The following is a 15,719-nucleotide window of genomic DNA, read 5'->3' as shown; positions in this document are numbered from 1 at the left end:
TTTGACTGGGGAGAGGGAGAATAAAAGTCAGGCTCTTTTCCTTCAGAAAGATAACATCAAACTAAAACACCTGCGGGATGCTCGCTCTCCTGGAGAGAATTACCAAAGGAGGACACGCCTGGCAGTCCAGCAGACAAGCTGTCACAGCTGGCACGTGACTGATGCCTGAGACAAACGTGACATCGTGCACACAGATTGTTCTGATGAAAAGACACCACCAGCCTTTTGCCTTCAAACATGCTCGGCTGCTGCAACCCCTGTCATTCCTTCTGAGGTGGAACGAGCAGACACACGCCTCCGTTAGAGAGGTGATGTCTCAGGAGCTGCGGAAATAGCTTTCACAGCACTGAATCCCCAAACCATATACATGTACCTAGGAAAAACATCCTGTGTTCTGAGTGGAAAGGACACTATTTTATATGTATTTTTTATAAAACAGCTTCCACTTTCCATATGGAAATATACTTTGCAGGCATGAAATAACAGTGTGTCTACTCACTGCAGCACAGCAAATGAAATGCTGAGGAGCTTGGAAATGTAACTGCTCAGCAACTGGCCACTAGGCTAATACTCATGTTTTCAGTTAACGGACTACTAAATATCCAGACAAGGTGCAGGCAACGGCCGATGAGAAAAGGGAGAGCAAGCAATGTTGATTTAAAATTCAACAACACAATCTCAACACCTGGAGCTGATAACGAGCAGAGTTTGGATTTGTGCTTGGACTACGGGTAAAATAATTAACAAAGCCTTAAAGAAGCGTATGGGAAGGATTTTCTATAAGCTAATAAACAACTGAAAAACAGAATACAAGACTTACACTGATCTGCTTTGAAATAAAAGGAAACTTAGCTCATTAGTTTGGAGTCCAGCTGATGGAGAGCATTACAGCTGCTACCTGCCATCATTTCTGAGGAGAGGAACCCGGGTGATGAATCCACTCTTAAATTGCATCTTTAGCTAAAGTGGCCAGTAAGACCGTGTGAGGGACTGACAGGAGAAATGGGATCCGGAGCAGAAGCTATTATAATTGATTTGCATGTAAAGGGCTGGCCCCAAGTGAGTCGCCTACTGGAGCAATCGACTGCAGCTGGTGGCATGCAACCCCAGAAGGAACAGGCAACCAACACCATTTACTCTTTACAAACCGTTTCCTTTTGCATAGTCAGATCTTACTAGGATAAACATTGCTAGGATACACATTTCTTCAAATGTTTATCCGAAATATACTACACGTAAACACTCTTTGAACACTACTTTGAAAGGCGTTATTGCTCCACTACTAATAAGGACCTCCATGCTACCTCTCAAAGTTTTCCAACAAAGCGTTCCTGGATGCAACCGAATGCTGACTGCGTTTAACATTAAAAGAGACGTCTGGTCTTCAAAACCCAGAAACCACGCTGGTTTAAAATAGTAAAATAGTATCATACCCCCATTGCAGAAAAGTATGTTTAAGCAGAAAAGAGTTTAACACCCAACAGGAAATTCAAGTCAAACAACTTTTAAACACAAAAGATATTATTATCTGGAGCTTTTAGCAAAACCAGACTAGTACAGAAATATATGCACTTGTTTACATCAGGTGTTATTACGTATGTGAATAATAATCCCAATGGAGTTACTCCTTCCCCAGAAAAAAAAAATACCCTTTCTTACCTTTGGCCATTTGGGATTTAGAAGCCGTGCTTTGATTGCATCATCCAGGGCCTTGTCATACTGCTGGATTTTCATGTAGGCTGCCGAACGGTTGCTGTAGAGGATGCAGTTCTGAGGATCAACTCCCAAAGCCTCATTGTACAACACGATTGCTGTATGGAAATCGCCATCATGGCAAGCCTGGTTGCTCTGGCGAACTTTCTCAACAAATTCAGCTTTGCTCAACATGGGACTGTCAGGACTTCTTCCTCCAAAAGACTTTGATCCAAACAAAGAAATCTGTGAGGGGGGGAAGGAAAGGAGAAATTATATGTTAGTGTTAAGAAATGCTACTCAAAAAAGGAAAAAAAAAATTAGGAACTGTACAGTAGAAATTAAAGACACCAGCATTACTGCAGAACAAATTATGAATTCAGAATCAGGTTCTTAAAAAAGTACATTGTTTATCTATTGACTCTTTGGGGGGTACAGAAGTAACTGAAAAGAGCCTTATAACAACATACCCTTCCCTATGAAGGATGTCTTCTAAAAGCCACATTGCCTTCTTCTGGCATAAGACTAGTTGTAGTCTATTTTAATGTACCGTACTCCACATATTCACCAGTTTTTCCTCCTCAGCTGTACTATTTGATTCTACGCCACCAAGCATAGCCACCAGGTAAGGAGTTTATGGCAGGTGTGAATGTGAAGACGATGCTGGTATAGACAACGTTTGATACGTAGGTCACACAGAAGGACATACGTGCACAGAGAATAGATAAACATATAAATTCTCTTCAAATCGAGAACTGGCACCGGTACATCTGCTCACAAATCTCCATTGTCCAGCTACCTGCAGGCTCCAAATTGTTCCTGAACAGGAAGGGACGGATGAGTCTTTGGAACTGGGTATGCTCACAGAAATTAGTGGGGCACACAATTTATTTTAGCAACAGAACAGTCATCATTGGCAGAGCCACCCTCCCGGATTGTCAACTTCAGACAGTGCCAAATAACAAAAAAAATAGGTTTAAGCTTCTAATTATAAAGATTATTATTTAAAGTAAGCTGTAGAAAGTCCTAGTTCCATTGATTCTGGTACACCCCATCTCCTCGTTTAACATTTTACATTCCTTATTTTCTTCAGCCAGTCATTTGCAGTAAGTAACTGGTTTTGTTGTGTATACTCTACTCTCTCCTAATGACCCTCAAAAACTCAGCAAAAATATCTTTGTACAACTCTGAGTACGAGACAGTTGTGAATTCTGCAGTAATCGTATCTGGCGACAGGCAACATGTACATACGGTAACGTACAAAGTACTTGGAAATATTCATTAAAGGCTTAGACTACTATAATTGAGATTGGTGTCCTCCATTTTTAGTCCTGCAGACAGAAAAAGGTTAAGAATATCACATATTGTTACCACAACACAACTACTGCAGGGCTTAAATACATTACCAGAGCAAGCCCAGGCATATTTTTAGGTGGAAAGGGAAGCAAGCTGCAAACTGACATCCTGTCTCAACCATTGAAATGGCCTATAGACTTTTCTTCCCCCCGCCCCCTTAAGTCAAACAACAACAGTAGAAAAGCATCAAATTAGAAACTACTGATCTCTTCTTTTCCTTATGATTATACTCGTTTTTTTCTGACAGGTGTTTGTCCAAGCTGTTTCTAAACTCCTCTGCGGAAGGAGACTCCATGTTTTATTCAGGCAATCTCATTACGCTGCTTCATGGTTTTCATCATTAAAATATTTTTCCTAATATGCACCCCAAATCTCCTTTGTATCAGTAAATGTGCTGTTTCTCATCCTGCCTCCAGCAGACCAAACCAAAAACTTTGTTCATTTCATCTGTGTAGTTGCCCTTTATATACTACTCCTACTAATATAAGCTAATATGTAGCTTGACGACTTATTATTATTATTATGAACAGCACTATAAAAAGCAAGTTTCTGCATCCTTGAAAATTCATTCCATATGCAGTACATCTTTAAATGCCCTGGCATACTTCTTTGCTACTTCAATAAAGTTTACAAACAGCAACTTCATATATTCTCAAGTACTGGCAGGAAAATTGCTCTACTTTGAGCAACAGCCCCAATGTTAGAGCTGAACACATCGTTTCATGCCACGCAGTGCGATAACTCACACATTTGTGTGTATTTGACCATAAACTTCATCGTGTGGTCAGTTTTCCGTGACCTGAGAAGCTGCAAGAACAGAATATGACGATTCAGCAGCTATTACACAAGTAGATGCTCAAACACAAAGATCAGGAAACCCTGAGAAGCTCATTAGCCCCCAGAAGGCCAGAGATGGCTGGAGGTACCAGGGAACTACTACTCCCTGGTTTCTAAACTACGCATTGTCTTTGCGCCACAATTAGAGGATCAAAAAAAGTATTTGTTTTGTTCTCTTGTCTGGTGATGAGACCTACATCGTCACTGCAGCTTCCTCCCAGGTGGCCGTACCATGTAGCATTCATTTATAGGTACATTGGTCATGAAAAATTGGGGTGTTTTTTTTTTAGTCATCATAGACATTTTTGTCAACTCTAAAGGTGAAAGGGCTCCACTGAGAGTATCTGAAGTCCACAAGAACTGGTATTAAGAGAGATAGGTGATATCGTCTCAGCAGAGATCAATATCCTTCAAATTCTTAAAAACTATAAACCTAGCTTAATTTAAATAATCAACTGCAACCATAACTTCCCTTAACAAAACTGGCTGCGTTGACCACTCAGGGATTAATTCATTGTGATGTGCTAAAACCAGCCAATTCCCATCAACATGAAGAGTGAAAGAAGCAGGACACAGACTGGAATAAATGAATCTGATCAGTTAGTCGCAAACATAACCAGATTAGAAAACATGAATCTCTCAGCAGAAAGCCCGAATATCTCTTTCGGGTTCCTCCTTTATTACAGTGTCTAGTGCAGACTGCAAAGGAAACAATTTTGCTTCCAAATCTTACTACTTTGAACCATTGAGCTCAACCTACCAGTAACAGTGCCCAACAGATTCAGCCAAGGTGATCTCTAGTTTAACCACTGCTCATGTTGTTCACACAAGAAACAGTTCTTTGGTTAAACAATGCCAAGTTTAAGGGTACAACATATCAAACAAACTACTCCAGTTCCTCAGTTGTATTTTTAAAGGTGGCCTCTGTCTCTCATTGTATTTCCTGGTGATTGGCTTGTATCAGGGACAATGAAAAATAACCAAACGTTGTGTAGTTTCCGTTCTTTCATCACATTCAGAGCAAACAGCTGCAGCTTACAGATACAAGAGTACCAGAACTAGTCATGAACTTAGGTTATTTAGAAGATAAATACTTCAAGGAACAGATTCCTTAACAGCTACAGCTACAACTGCCTCCAGCTGGAGGCTCCAAAGGTACTTGCAGCTGCAGAAGGGCCGTGTCTGGAGCGGCCTTTGCCAGCTCACCAAGTCACCGGGCACCGTGCAGAGAGGGCTCTACGAGGGCATCTCTCATGAGGCACGATCTCAAGGAGCTCTAGTAAGACTCAAGAATGCACAAGTCAAACAATAGCTGTCTCTTCTGTCTGTTACACAGGAACAAATGAAAACGGAAAGCTGCTAATGATCTTCCCAGAATCATACTGTGAGCCTGTAAGAAGGAGGAGAATCCATGAGGAGACGTCCTCTCAGTCCAAGTAAAGTGGTTTCTGCCTCTAATATCCTGTGAAGCTAAATAATCTCATGAAAAAAAAATGAAACTATTCTAAAGGAAACTATGATGGTAATTTCTGGAACATGGTATTATTTAATTCCTGCTATCATGAGAACTACGTCAGGCAGTAAAACATCATTAGGTAAAAGAAAGAACCACAGAACAAAACTGAGTCACTCTGGCGCTCAAACCACAAATAAAAAAAGATTACTATGATGGTACCAACACACAAAAAGTACTCATTAAAAAGCCACCCTTGCTTTCCAGTCACGACTCCTCTTCTACTAACACAGTGGAAGGTGATGGCAATGCACGTTTAGGCTGCCTAACACTTTGTTATAGAAGGTACTTGTACGCACTAAACCAACGCTAAATAAGAAGCAGAAGTTCCTTAGTGCAGTGGAACAAAAAGGGTTTAATGAAGTGCAGAAGAGGATCTAGCAGAGAGAATTCCAGGTAGGAGCTCACGTATTTCTAATAAAGAAGATGCCACAAGCTCCTCAGCATCACTTCTCCAAACCAGCACAGGGCACCTGAAACCAGCTCCTACTGCAGGGGTCACGTTAGACAGAAGCTCCCGCAGGATCTGCTTCAGATTAGACTCAGCAATCAATTCCCTTCACTGCTGAAAAAGCCCCCTCTTCTTGCAGAAGGCGCTCAAGATTCAACCTTACTGACCACTCAAGGTGAGTGCTAAAAACACCCACAATTTTCTTCAGTCTTTTTCAAAAACAAACGAACTCCCAAGCCCCAAAGCAAACAGTAAGTTGAACGCACAGAAAAACCTACATTACAAGAACCTTTATCTTCCAGATTCAAGCTTGCTAAACTTAGTCCTCTATAGAGACAGAACATTTAGCAAATAAAATAAGTTAGTGCCTGTACACGCTGAAAGATCTCACTGTCTGAACAGCACATCACCGTCCAGAGAACGGTAGGGAGCAGATTCCCGTTGAGTTCCAATAAGATGAGTGAGAAGAGATTAACAGCAAATCCAAATTCTGTTCCAAGACAAGAGGACACAGGAAAACAACGTGGTACAACAGCAGGGAGAGAATGCTTGATCAAAGAACAACGCATCCGACACCTCCGAGCTTGTTAGTTTGTATCTAATCCATCTTATTTAGTGCTACACAATTCAAATAAATATGCCTTATACTGATGGTGTCTTGGGTGGCAAGTCCATAATTAAGACATCTTTTTAAGAAAGTCTGTTATAGCTTTCAAAAAAATACTTTAAGCGTGATACGTAGCGTTTTTGTATTTTAACTTTCCTAAATAGCTCAAGATACTCAATGAAGCACTGGAAAGAGGAAAAAACCAAAAAGAAAGAGGCAAGCAGAAAAACTGGCATTCCAAATGGATTCTGAAACAAAGTGACAGTTACTTGTTCTAAATACGGGTTTCCAAGATCAGCTTAAATCTGTAACTGATCTTCCCTTTCTATGAAAACATCTACACAACATCTAGCACTTTAATCTGTAAAATTGCTTTATGTTTTTTTCACTCCGTATTCTGGGGTATTATTGCTTTTCTGTAACAGAAACTGTCTTTGACGAGAGCCCAAGAGCAGATACAGAGTATGAAGTTCCTGCCGTCACCCCGTGCTCCCAGCAGCCAGCACTCCGGCCCGCCCGCCCTTCGGAATAGCCACAAAACCTCGCCAGGCCACGCGCAACCTAACCCCAACGGGAACAGGGTTTTAACAGAAATAGTGTGCAAAGAAATGAAAGGCCACTGAAATCGAAAGTTTAAGCCACCATAGGATGTGCACAACAGCTATCCAGGCTACTAGATTTTTCTAAACTGTATTTTGTCTTCAGAAATTGCTATGAAGTATTGCTGGAGGACGTCGTCACAGACACAGGAAAACCTTTCCTTAAATCTCAGCAATGTAATATCCACACCCCATAAGCGGGTCAATGGGAACAGACCCTCACGCCGTGCGCTACCAGCTAAAATACACCTACACAATTTTGATGCCTCAGTGAAAACAAAAACACTGCCAGCATCCACCAGACAGGCTGCTAAAGTCACCTTCCATCCAGCCGAAGCGATATGAAGGGAACCCTACAAACTTCTGTCGCTTCTGTCATTTTCAATGTCCTGCAGTTTTTAAAGTCCAGCATTCACTCTGTGTTAATTACCAGGGTATCTCACCCGACATCTACTTCAGTCTAAAGTACTCCTACAAGCGTCAGGAAATACTCCTCTGACAGATAGGGTTTTCATTTCCTCTGGTAAATCTATATTATAGGGGAAAAAAAACCCCACCAAATTATATTTTCACAGACTAATAGGTAAAATAGAAGTCAAACTTCCGATTTTTTAAATACAATTCTAGAAGGGATTTTTAGATATTCATGAAACTCTATTTTTGTATCATAAAAAAGCTGTAACTTATCTAAAAGCATAAATAAATCAGAAGGAATGAATACTATGAATATAAAACCATAACTTACAGCACTATTCTATTAAAAAAACAACCACATTTTAGTAAATTTCCTAATGGAATATATGTCGATGCTTCTGGAGCGTATTGTTCTGCAAATATTTTACTGCTTTGGTTTTCCATTGCAATTGGAGACAAAAATATTTTAAAGACAAACTTATTAACAGGAAGGAGATTGATTTATTGGTTTTGTTTTTTTTTTTTTAACCGAAGCTTATACACAATTTTCTAAAGAAAAATACGTCTTTTCTAAAGAATCTTCTAAAAATGAGAAGCAACTGTGAGCTTCCAAAACTGAACTTGGAGAGATCTGCAATTGTAACATCAGTTAGATCCACTCTAATTTGAGCTATGCTACACGTTGCTAAAAATTGTAACAACAACTATGCAATCCATAGCTAAATTTAAACACTGCTTTTTGGTTCATACCTAATTTTAAAAACTAAAGGTGAAGCAGACCGAATTATGCCCTCACTTACACTTTTGCAAAATACTCCAGTTAAGAAACAAAATTCTATTTTCAGGTAAATACTCCAAACGCAAGAAATAACTAAGTTGTACAGAAGCTATTTTTAAATGCTATTGAGAAACTAACCTGATTTCTCTGCAAACACTCTGCAAAATACTATTTGGATCATGTATGTAACGCAATCTTCTCGCGGATCTCGTGCCAAATGGGATTGTTTACAGTAACTGAAAAGGCACGGGCAGTACGCATCAAGTTATTGCAAATTCTTTATCCTCACTTTCCCCAAATCAGTCACCTCAAAGCTCTTCTCAGTCCTTCCTTAAGGCACATCAATTAATGATGCTGCACCAACTAGAGATGGATAAGGAGACAGCCGAAAGAGACCATGACAATCTTTCTGTATATAACTTTTTATACAAGCTCTTCATGAGCCATGCATAAGTCAGCCTGGGTTACAGTCGCTCTCCCTCTCCTGGTTTTCTGATTATTAGACCTCTTGGTTACGCTGCATCTCAAATTCCCTGGGAAGCTCACTGAGAGCGGGCGACTCCTCCTTTGAGTACCTGTGTCCACGAGGTCCTTGATCCTTCTGGACCACGTTGTACTAAAAGATAATAAAAACTATGGTCCTTTTTATAAGGTGAGCAGTGTCTCATGGCAGGATTATTTTATTTCCCATTATACGTACTATTTATTATGTACAAATAAACCCTTCTTTCGTGAACTTCTGAGAAAACAGGGAGCAGGTTAATGTTTCAAAGCTTCAGTCAGTTATGTGTAAGGCTTATTAAGAGAGATTTTCCCCAACACACAACCGGTCAGGTACGTTCAGGGTAAAAGACAGGTTTTACCTTACTCTAAAGGATTAACCACCAAAACCCACCAATTTATCTGAGCTCTGAAACAGTATCCTGCAGCCGCTTCCTCAGGGCTCTGCTGGTGCCTCTCGACGGCAGCCGTACCCATCAGCAGACTCGGAAATGCATACAAGGCTATATGGGCAAGAGAGAAGATGAGGGACAACATGAGTGTGGACGGCACTCACAAATTTCTGGGCAAATTTGCCTAATGAATCAAAGACCTCGAATTCAAGATTTGTCTTTCTTATTTTCTGACTGTGGCATACAACTTTCAGGGCCTCTCCACGATCTAACCCAAACTGCTCCAGGCACAGGTCAGCTACTGAAACCACAAACTAAGGAAGCAAAGTGACAGCCAAACGTAAAACTGACTGCCCAGAGCACAGAGGATTCTTCAGCGTACTCTGGGAAATAAGTAGCAGATGACACTCAATATCAGTAAATGCAAAGTGACTGGGAAAAAAAGAAATCCTTAGTTGTTATCACAATAACTGGCCCCAAACATCCCCTTCCCCCTCACAAAAGACATTTTAGAGTCCTTGGAGAAATTCTCCTGGAAACGTTGTCTCCGTGCTCATGAACAGGCAAAGAGACAAGGAAAAGAATGAGCACCTCTGGGAAAGGAGGAACAGGAAACAATTATGCCATTCTGAAAAGCTACAATAGGAAGCGCGTTTTAAACACCGTGTTCAGTTTTGATCCCACCACCAAACACATAAGGATACACAAGCAGAAAAGGTAAGAGATGGGTAACAGATAATCAGACATGGATCAGGCTCATATCCAAAGACAGTCTATGAAAGTTAGAAAAGAATTGAAGGAAGTCAGTCAAATGCCTATAAAAATTGAGAAAAGCACGGGGAAGATAAAGGGAACAATTATTCACTATTTTACAGAAACAGAGAGGCATCAAACAGGCAGAAGATAAAAGAAAACCAACTGAAGTAATCTTACACATGCCATATAGTTAAAATGCAGAATTATCCCAGGTGTTACAAATGACAATAGTAATAATGGATTAAAAAAGTAATTAAAAACATGAAATAAATTCACAGAGGTCTATTGAACATGAAATTGAAATGACACATACACCTTGAACGTTCAGTAAGTTCTAACTGAATTCTCAAGTACTGTAAAGAACATTTAAATTTTTAAAAAACTCGCTCTGAAATTAAGAACAGTGCTTTCATCATAATTTAACAGCAACTGAAAGCAAACACAAAATACTCAACTCTTAAGATTTTAATTTTTAAATAAAGAGAGAGACAAGACTCTGCCTAAAAGTTATGTCTGTGCCATAGAAGGCTGGATCCACTGTAATAGATGCATTAGAGATGCCTAGAACAGACCAATCCTTATACAACACCGACAGTCAGTTAGTTGGAAGTTAGAAAAAATACATGAAATATATATTGTATAATATATTTATGTACTTATAATATAGATAGATTATTTAGTTTTATGCATTCAGAATGCTTCCACTGTAAGAGCAGCTGGAAGTCAGCATATACTTACTGAAACTTTAGCACAACGATGTCAAACACACAGGCCACGGAGCCCTGCGTGATGCGTTCACGCAGCCTGCAAAACAGACTCTAACTGAACGGGGGACATTTACCTTTTTCCTTTTCTCAGAAAAAAAACCCCAAAAATCTAGTTTCACTGGTCTCAGAGATAACCTTCAAAAGTAAATTAACGAATGCCAACTCAAGTTTGTGTCTGAGCATGCTGAAAGCCTAAGACAAACTCAGAAGTTGAAATTTTCCAGGTCCTTGCTAACCTCGTTAGAGAGCGCCCTTAGAGATCAGGAACAGGCCCTCGGCATCAACATACAGCGTGTTACTGTCAATTATTTCAAAGGAAGAATATGAAAGAGTCAAAATTCTTAAAGAATAGGAGAAAAAGTGAAAACACTGTACAGAAGAAGTGAAAAGTAATGCAAAAATTGCGATGAAGAAGAATGAGAGATTAAAGCAGAAAGGGACTCTCTTTCTCATGTCAGTATGACACAGAGACATAGAAAAGAAATAAAAGTGACCTCCTAAGCCTAAAGAGTCGTTTGCTCCCACTGCCATCCAACAGACCTATCATTAATGTAAAAGAAAGATCCAGTATAAGCTAAATAAAGGGAGCACAAGCCTTGAATTTAGTTACTGTGAATAATAATTAAATTATCGATTATTAATGAAGAATCTGACCTTTTCCGCTGAACCATCAGTCAGACACGGGCAGACACAGTAACGATGGGCTGAGGAATCCATAATACAGCAAAAGCTCAGGGAAGTCGCATCTCAACAGGAAAGTCGCTTAAGGAAGACCTGTTAGAGCAGCAGGTGGACCACGTTTTTGTGGTCTGCCCCAAGCCATTCAATTGCTGTACTACAACTGTTGTCTTCTCTGAAGGGACACGTGCCACCCAGGAGCACAATGGCAATAACTGCGTTCACTGACAGACAGGTAGGTTGGTACTTGATAGGACAAGAGGAAATGGCCTCAAGTTGCACGAGGGGAGGTTTAGGATGGATATTAGGAAAAATTTCTACACCAAAAGGGTTGTCAAGCATCGGACCAGGCTGCCCAGGGAAGTGGTTGAGGCACCATCCCTGGAGGTATTTAAAAGACATGTAGACGTGGTGCTGAGGGACGTGGGTTAGTGGTGGTTTTGTCAGAGATAGAAATACGTACACAGACTGATGCTGTCGCAGCAGTGGATTTCACCTCTTGAAAATTCAGATTTTCTAGTACAGAGTATGAGTAATAAAAATCATTAATATTGCTATTACTACTAATAATCAGTAGTCTTATATACTAGTGTGACCTAGGACTTCAGAAAACACATGACTGTGCATTTATATCAGACAAATTCCCCTCCTCCGAACAAGTTTAGATTTCCAACCCTACTGCTGACAGAAATCTTTCGATATTCAAGGCACACCCACTCATCCATTTATCAAAAAACTCTTTTCAAAGAACCTATAAAGGGTTTCATTAGCACCTGAAGAGCTCTTGTTCAACACCAGAAGAAAGCACAAGAGGGACAACAGTGTCTAAGACTGTGCAAACCTCCAAGAAAAATGAAAGACATCCAAAAATAAACATTAACTGCTCCAGGGAAAGAGGAGGAGGAAGGACAGGAAGGCAGAGGCACCCAGCCATTACAACTCCCAGTTTTCTGGGGACAAGCAGGGACATCCCGATGGCTGCAACATCAAACTATAGGAGCATGGGCTGCTGATGGGGATAACACACCTCATCCTTAATTGCCAATCTGTATTCCAGTGAACGAACAGAACCGCATTAAGGTCCTTTCCTGTCATCCAAGATGCACTGGCTGAATCCAGCCTCCAGCCTCCAAACCTGTAACAAAGGTACAGGTCCGTATAAGGCTCCCACAACCCTGTTACTGACAGCATTTCCAATGGCCGGGATGCCCAGCTGAGGTACGGTCTGCTGGAGAACGTGTGTTTGTACCATTAGTTCCACCAGGGTAATAAACCCTGCAGCACTACAAAGTACATCTGAAACACCAAAAAAAAGTTTCAAGATTTTCACAAGACAAGCGCAGTTTTTGCTTCTCCTACAGCCCGGAGAGAAGCCAGTTTTCACGTTGGTGGCGTCCCCTCTCTCGCAGAAGGGTGCCTGCTCCAGCGGGCTAAAACACGGTCATGGAATTACTTGCCCACAGGCGACAGCAGGTCCCGCAGCCCACCCCCGTCCCCCTCGGCGACCGCCAAGCGCCGGCACTCGCAAGGACCGGCGGCCGCCGAGCTCCCCACCGCAGCCCAGCGGCCCGGGCCCGCCGGGCGGGCCGGGGGCTCCCGGGCGGGCGGCGCCGCTCTCAGCCCGTCGGGAGCTCCGGGGCGAGGGGAGCCCAGCGCTCGGCCGGGACACCGCGGCTGCATCCGAGGCCTGGCGGCCCCGGAGCCCCGCCGGGCACCCGCCGGGGGAGCCGCCCCGCCGCCGCCCGGCCCCTCGCCTCACCTCGCCGCCGGCCGGGCTCCATCCCGCCGCCCCGCGGCCCGCCGGCCCCTCCGGGCCGGGACAGCGGCCCGCCCGCGCCCCGCAGCTTCCCTCCGACGTCCGCGGGCAGGGATCGCTCCCGGCCCGGCCCGGCGGCTCCTTCCCGCCTCCTCGGGCCGAGGGGCCGCTCCCGCCGCCGCTCCCGCCCGCCGCCCGTCCGGCGTCGACTCACCCGGGGAGGCTCCGCGTCCCGCTCCCGCCGTCGCCGAGCCCGGCCCCCCGCTACGGCCCCCGGCGGGGCGGGCGGCGGCGCCTGTTGCTCCATGGCGCTGCGGGCTCCTCCTTCTCCTCCTCAGGGGGCCGCCGCCGCCCCCCGCCGGGCCGATCCCGCTCGCAGCCGCCCGGCCCGCGGCGCCACGTTCCGGGCCCGGCTCTGAGGGAACCGCACTGCCCCCGGCCCCGCCCCCGGGGCTGGGCCCCGGTCGGACCCCGGCCGCCCCCCGCCCGCCGGCGCCAGGCCCGCTCCGGACGTCCTGCGGCTGGAGCCCGGCCTCCCCCCGCCCGAGGCGGCCCGTTTGGCGCTGCCCCGCCGCCTCTCCTCGGCCCGAGGGCCCGGCGGGGCTGGGGGCGAGCCCGGCCTCCGCACGGGCCACACGAAAAGAGTTAGCAGCCTCTTCAGCCCGCCCGTTCCGAGCCCCGTCTTCGGGAGAACGCAGCTCCCAAACCGCTGTATTGCCGGAAAGGCGAAGAGCATCTCCCCGAGCAACATCTGCCGGGGGTAAGCGGGGCTGCAGACGGTGCCTCTCCAGAGTCACCAGCGACACGGGGCACCGAGGCCATCACTCCCACCGGGCACTGCCACGCTCAGCCTTCGCCTCCTCATCGCTTCGGTACAGCCGGCATCCAACCCAAGCCTTCCAAGTGCTGTAGACCCAAGCCTGGTGAACAGGCAAGCAGATTACGCTGAAGATGCCCCTGCTGTGAGTAATAGACAATAAAGAAATAATACTTTCTTGTCTAAGTCAAAATTGGATGCCACTTTACCGTAGTGGAACCTCCCAAACTTAGTCTTTCTTGGAAAAAACGTAAGACCCTGAAACTTCGGAAAGCTTTCTGCCATAAAATGATGAACACACAGCCATCGTCTCAAAGGTTTGACTTCAAATGAGTAAGATCAAAATTGAGATTTTGTTAGAAAGTAGGTCTTAGTCAGGAATCAGGGAAAGGATCCAAGCAAAGCAGTTAAAATCTAACAATAGTTGGATGCAAAAAAGACAGGGGAATAAATTATAGAACTTTTCTATTTATGTCTAAAGACCAATTACAGTTAATTTGCAGTGTAAGTAGTAGCTAATGAATTATCTTCTCATCTGTAATGATGCAGGTCTTTTTAAAATCATTGGTAACCAAATCCCAAAGGTACCGACTTTTGCAGTTCACCAGATCGCAAACTTCGCCCAAACACACCCACTCCTTGATTCTTTTATCTAGGAAACAGCAGCTGAGTATTCCCTTCTACTTCAGATGAGCCACAGCAAGTACCAGACCATGCTGAGGCTGTGCCAGTCACACACGTGCACCAGAAGGGGAATGTCGTTTGAGGACAGACACGCATTTCTTCTGTTTTACCACCCCTCTGCATCTGGAGTGGATTTGAACCTGTGGCATTTTTTTTCATCTAGCTGCCCATGGATGTTCCTCCACCCAGTTCATTAAGAACATTATGAATGTACAAGAACTGCCATTTTATCATTAACAATGGTTAATATCAAATATTGCAAAACACACAAGATCGCTGCAATAGGCACATATGGGAAAACCTGAGTGGTTTAATTCTCACTTGACATTGGTTTATTTCATAACACATCAGGCTTTATTCTTTCCAAATCAATTTGCAGTAAGTGCCTTTAACCAGAAGATGTGTGTTTTAGAACAAAGTTACTAAATTGCTCCCTCTTAGTCAATAAAGAAATTAATATCCTTTAGTAAGAGGCACACAGTCCAAAATTTTCACTTAACAGACAAGCAAATTTAAAATCGTTTATCTCTCGGTTCAAGTCCTAGATCTTGTCTGGCAGGAACTTACGCATCTTCCTTACATCATTTGTTATCATGTTTCCTCTTAGTCCATCCTAAGGGAAATAAACAGAGTACACGCTTTTCAAGAAGAGCGCGGTCAGAAACTCCATGCAGAGGACAGGCTTTCAAAGCAAAAGTTATCCACTCCTTCCCAGATCACAACACTCGATTCTGCCAGCCCAATATTTAGCATTTATCTCTGTCTGAAATACAGAGCACCTCAAGCTCCATCAGTAGTTTTACATCAAAACTGAATATTAAAAGTGTCTTCAGAGGTCTGTCGGCAGCGTTTTGTGTCAGGTAATAAATACTATGTCTCATGCAAAAGCTCAGCAAGCGTAGTGTTGCTTTTTCATCTGTGAGGACTAAGCATTATTTCCATGCCTGACCTAGAAACCGGAACAGAAGGAACAAGAATGTAGGTGATGATGAAGTGAGCCTAAAGATTTTTACTAACTTCGTTGATGAGTTTTTCTGATTCTCTCCTGGAGTCAGACAGCTGGATGAACTGGAACATGACTATTTGTGTAGATTCTCACACATACACAGTGGTCGCTTCAG

General features: G+C 43.5%; 1 protein-coding gene across 2 annotated transcripts in view; it reads right to left on the bottom strand.

Annotated features, from left to right (window-relative positions):
• The window catches only part of TTC28 (tetratricopeptide repeat domain 28), a 172,505-nt gene extending 159,009 nt beyond the window's left edge, over window positions 1–13,496 (bottom strand). For both annotated transcript variants that reach the window (XM_054219393.1, XM_054219394.1), the window contains exons 1-2: window positions 13,312–13,496; window positions 1,660–1,938 (exon numbers count right to left, since the gene is read on the bottom strand). In XM_054219393.1, the coding sequence (XP_054075368.1) occupies window positions 1,660–1,938; window positions 13,312–13,404 (372 nt within the window). In that variant the 5' untranslated portion in view covers window positions 13,405–13,496. The remainder of the gene's footprint in view (window positions 1–1,659; window positions 1,939–13,311) is intronic.
• Window positions 13,497–15,719: the final 2,223 nt, after the last annotated feature.

Source organism: Rissa tridactyla, chromosome 13, assembly GCF_028500815.1.
Source record: "Rissa tridactyla isolate bRisTri1 chromosome 13, bRisTri1.patW.cur.20221130, whole genome shotgun sequence".
NCBI lineage: Eukaryota > Metazoa > Chordata > Aves > Charadriiformes > Laridae > Rissa > Rissa tridactyla.
Note: the sequence above shows the minus strand (reverse complement) of the source record. Positions and strands in the feature narration are given on the sequence as shown.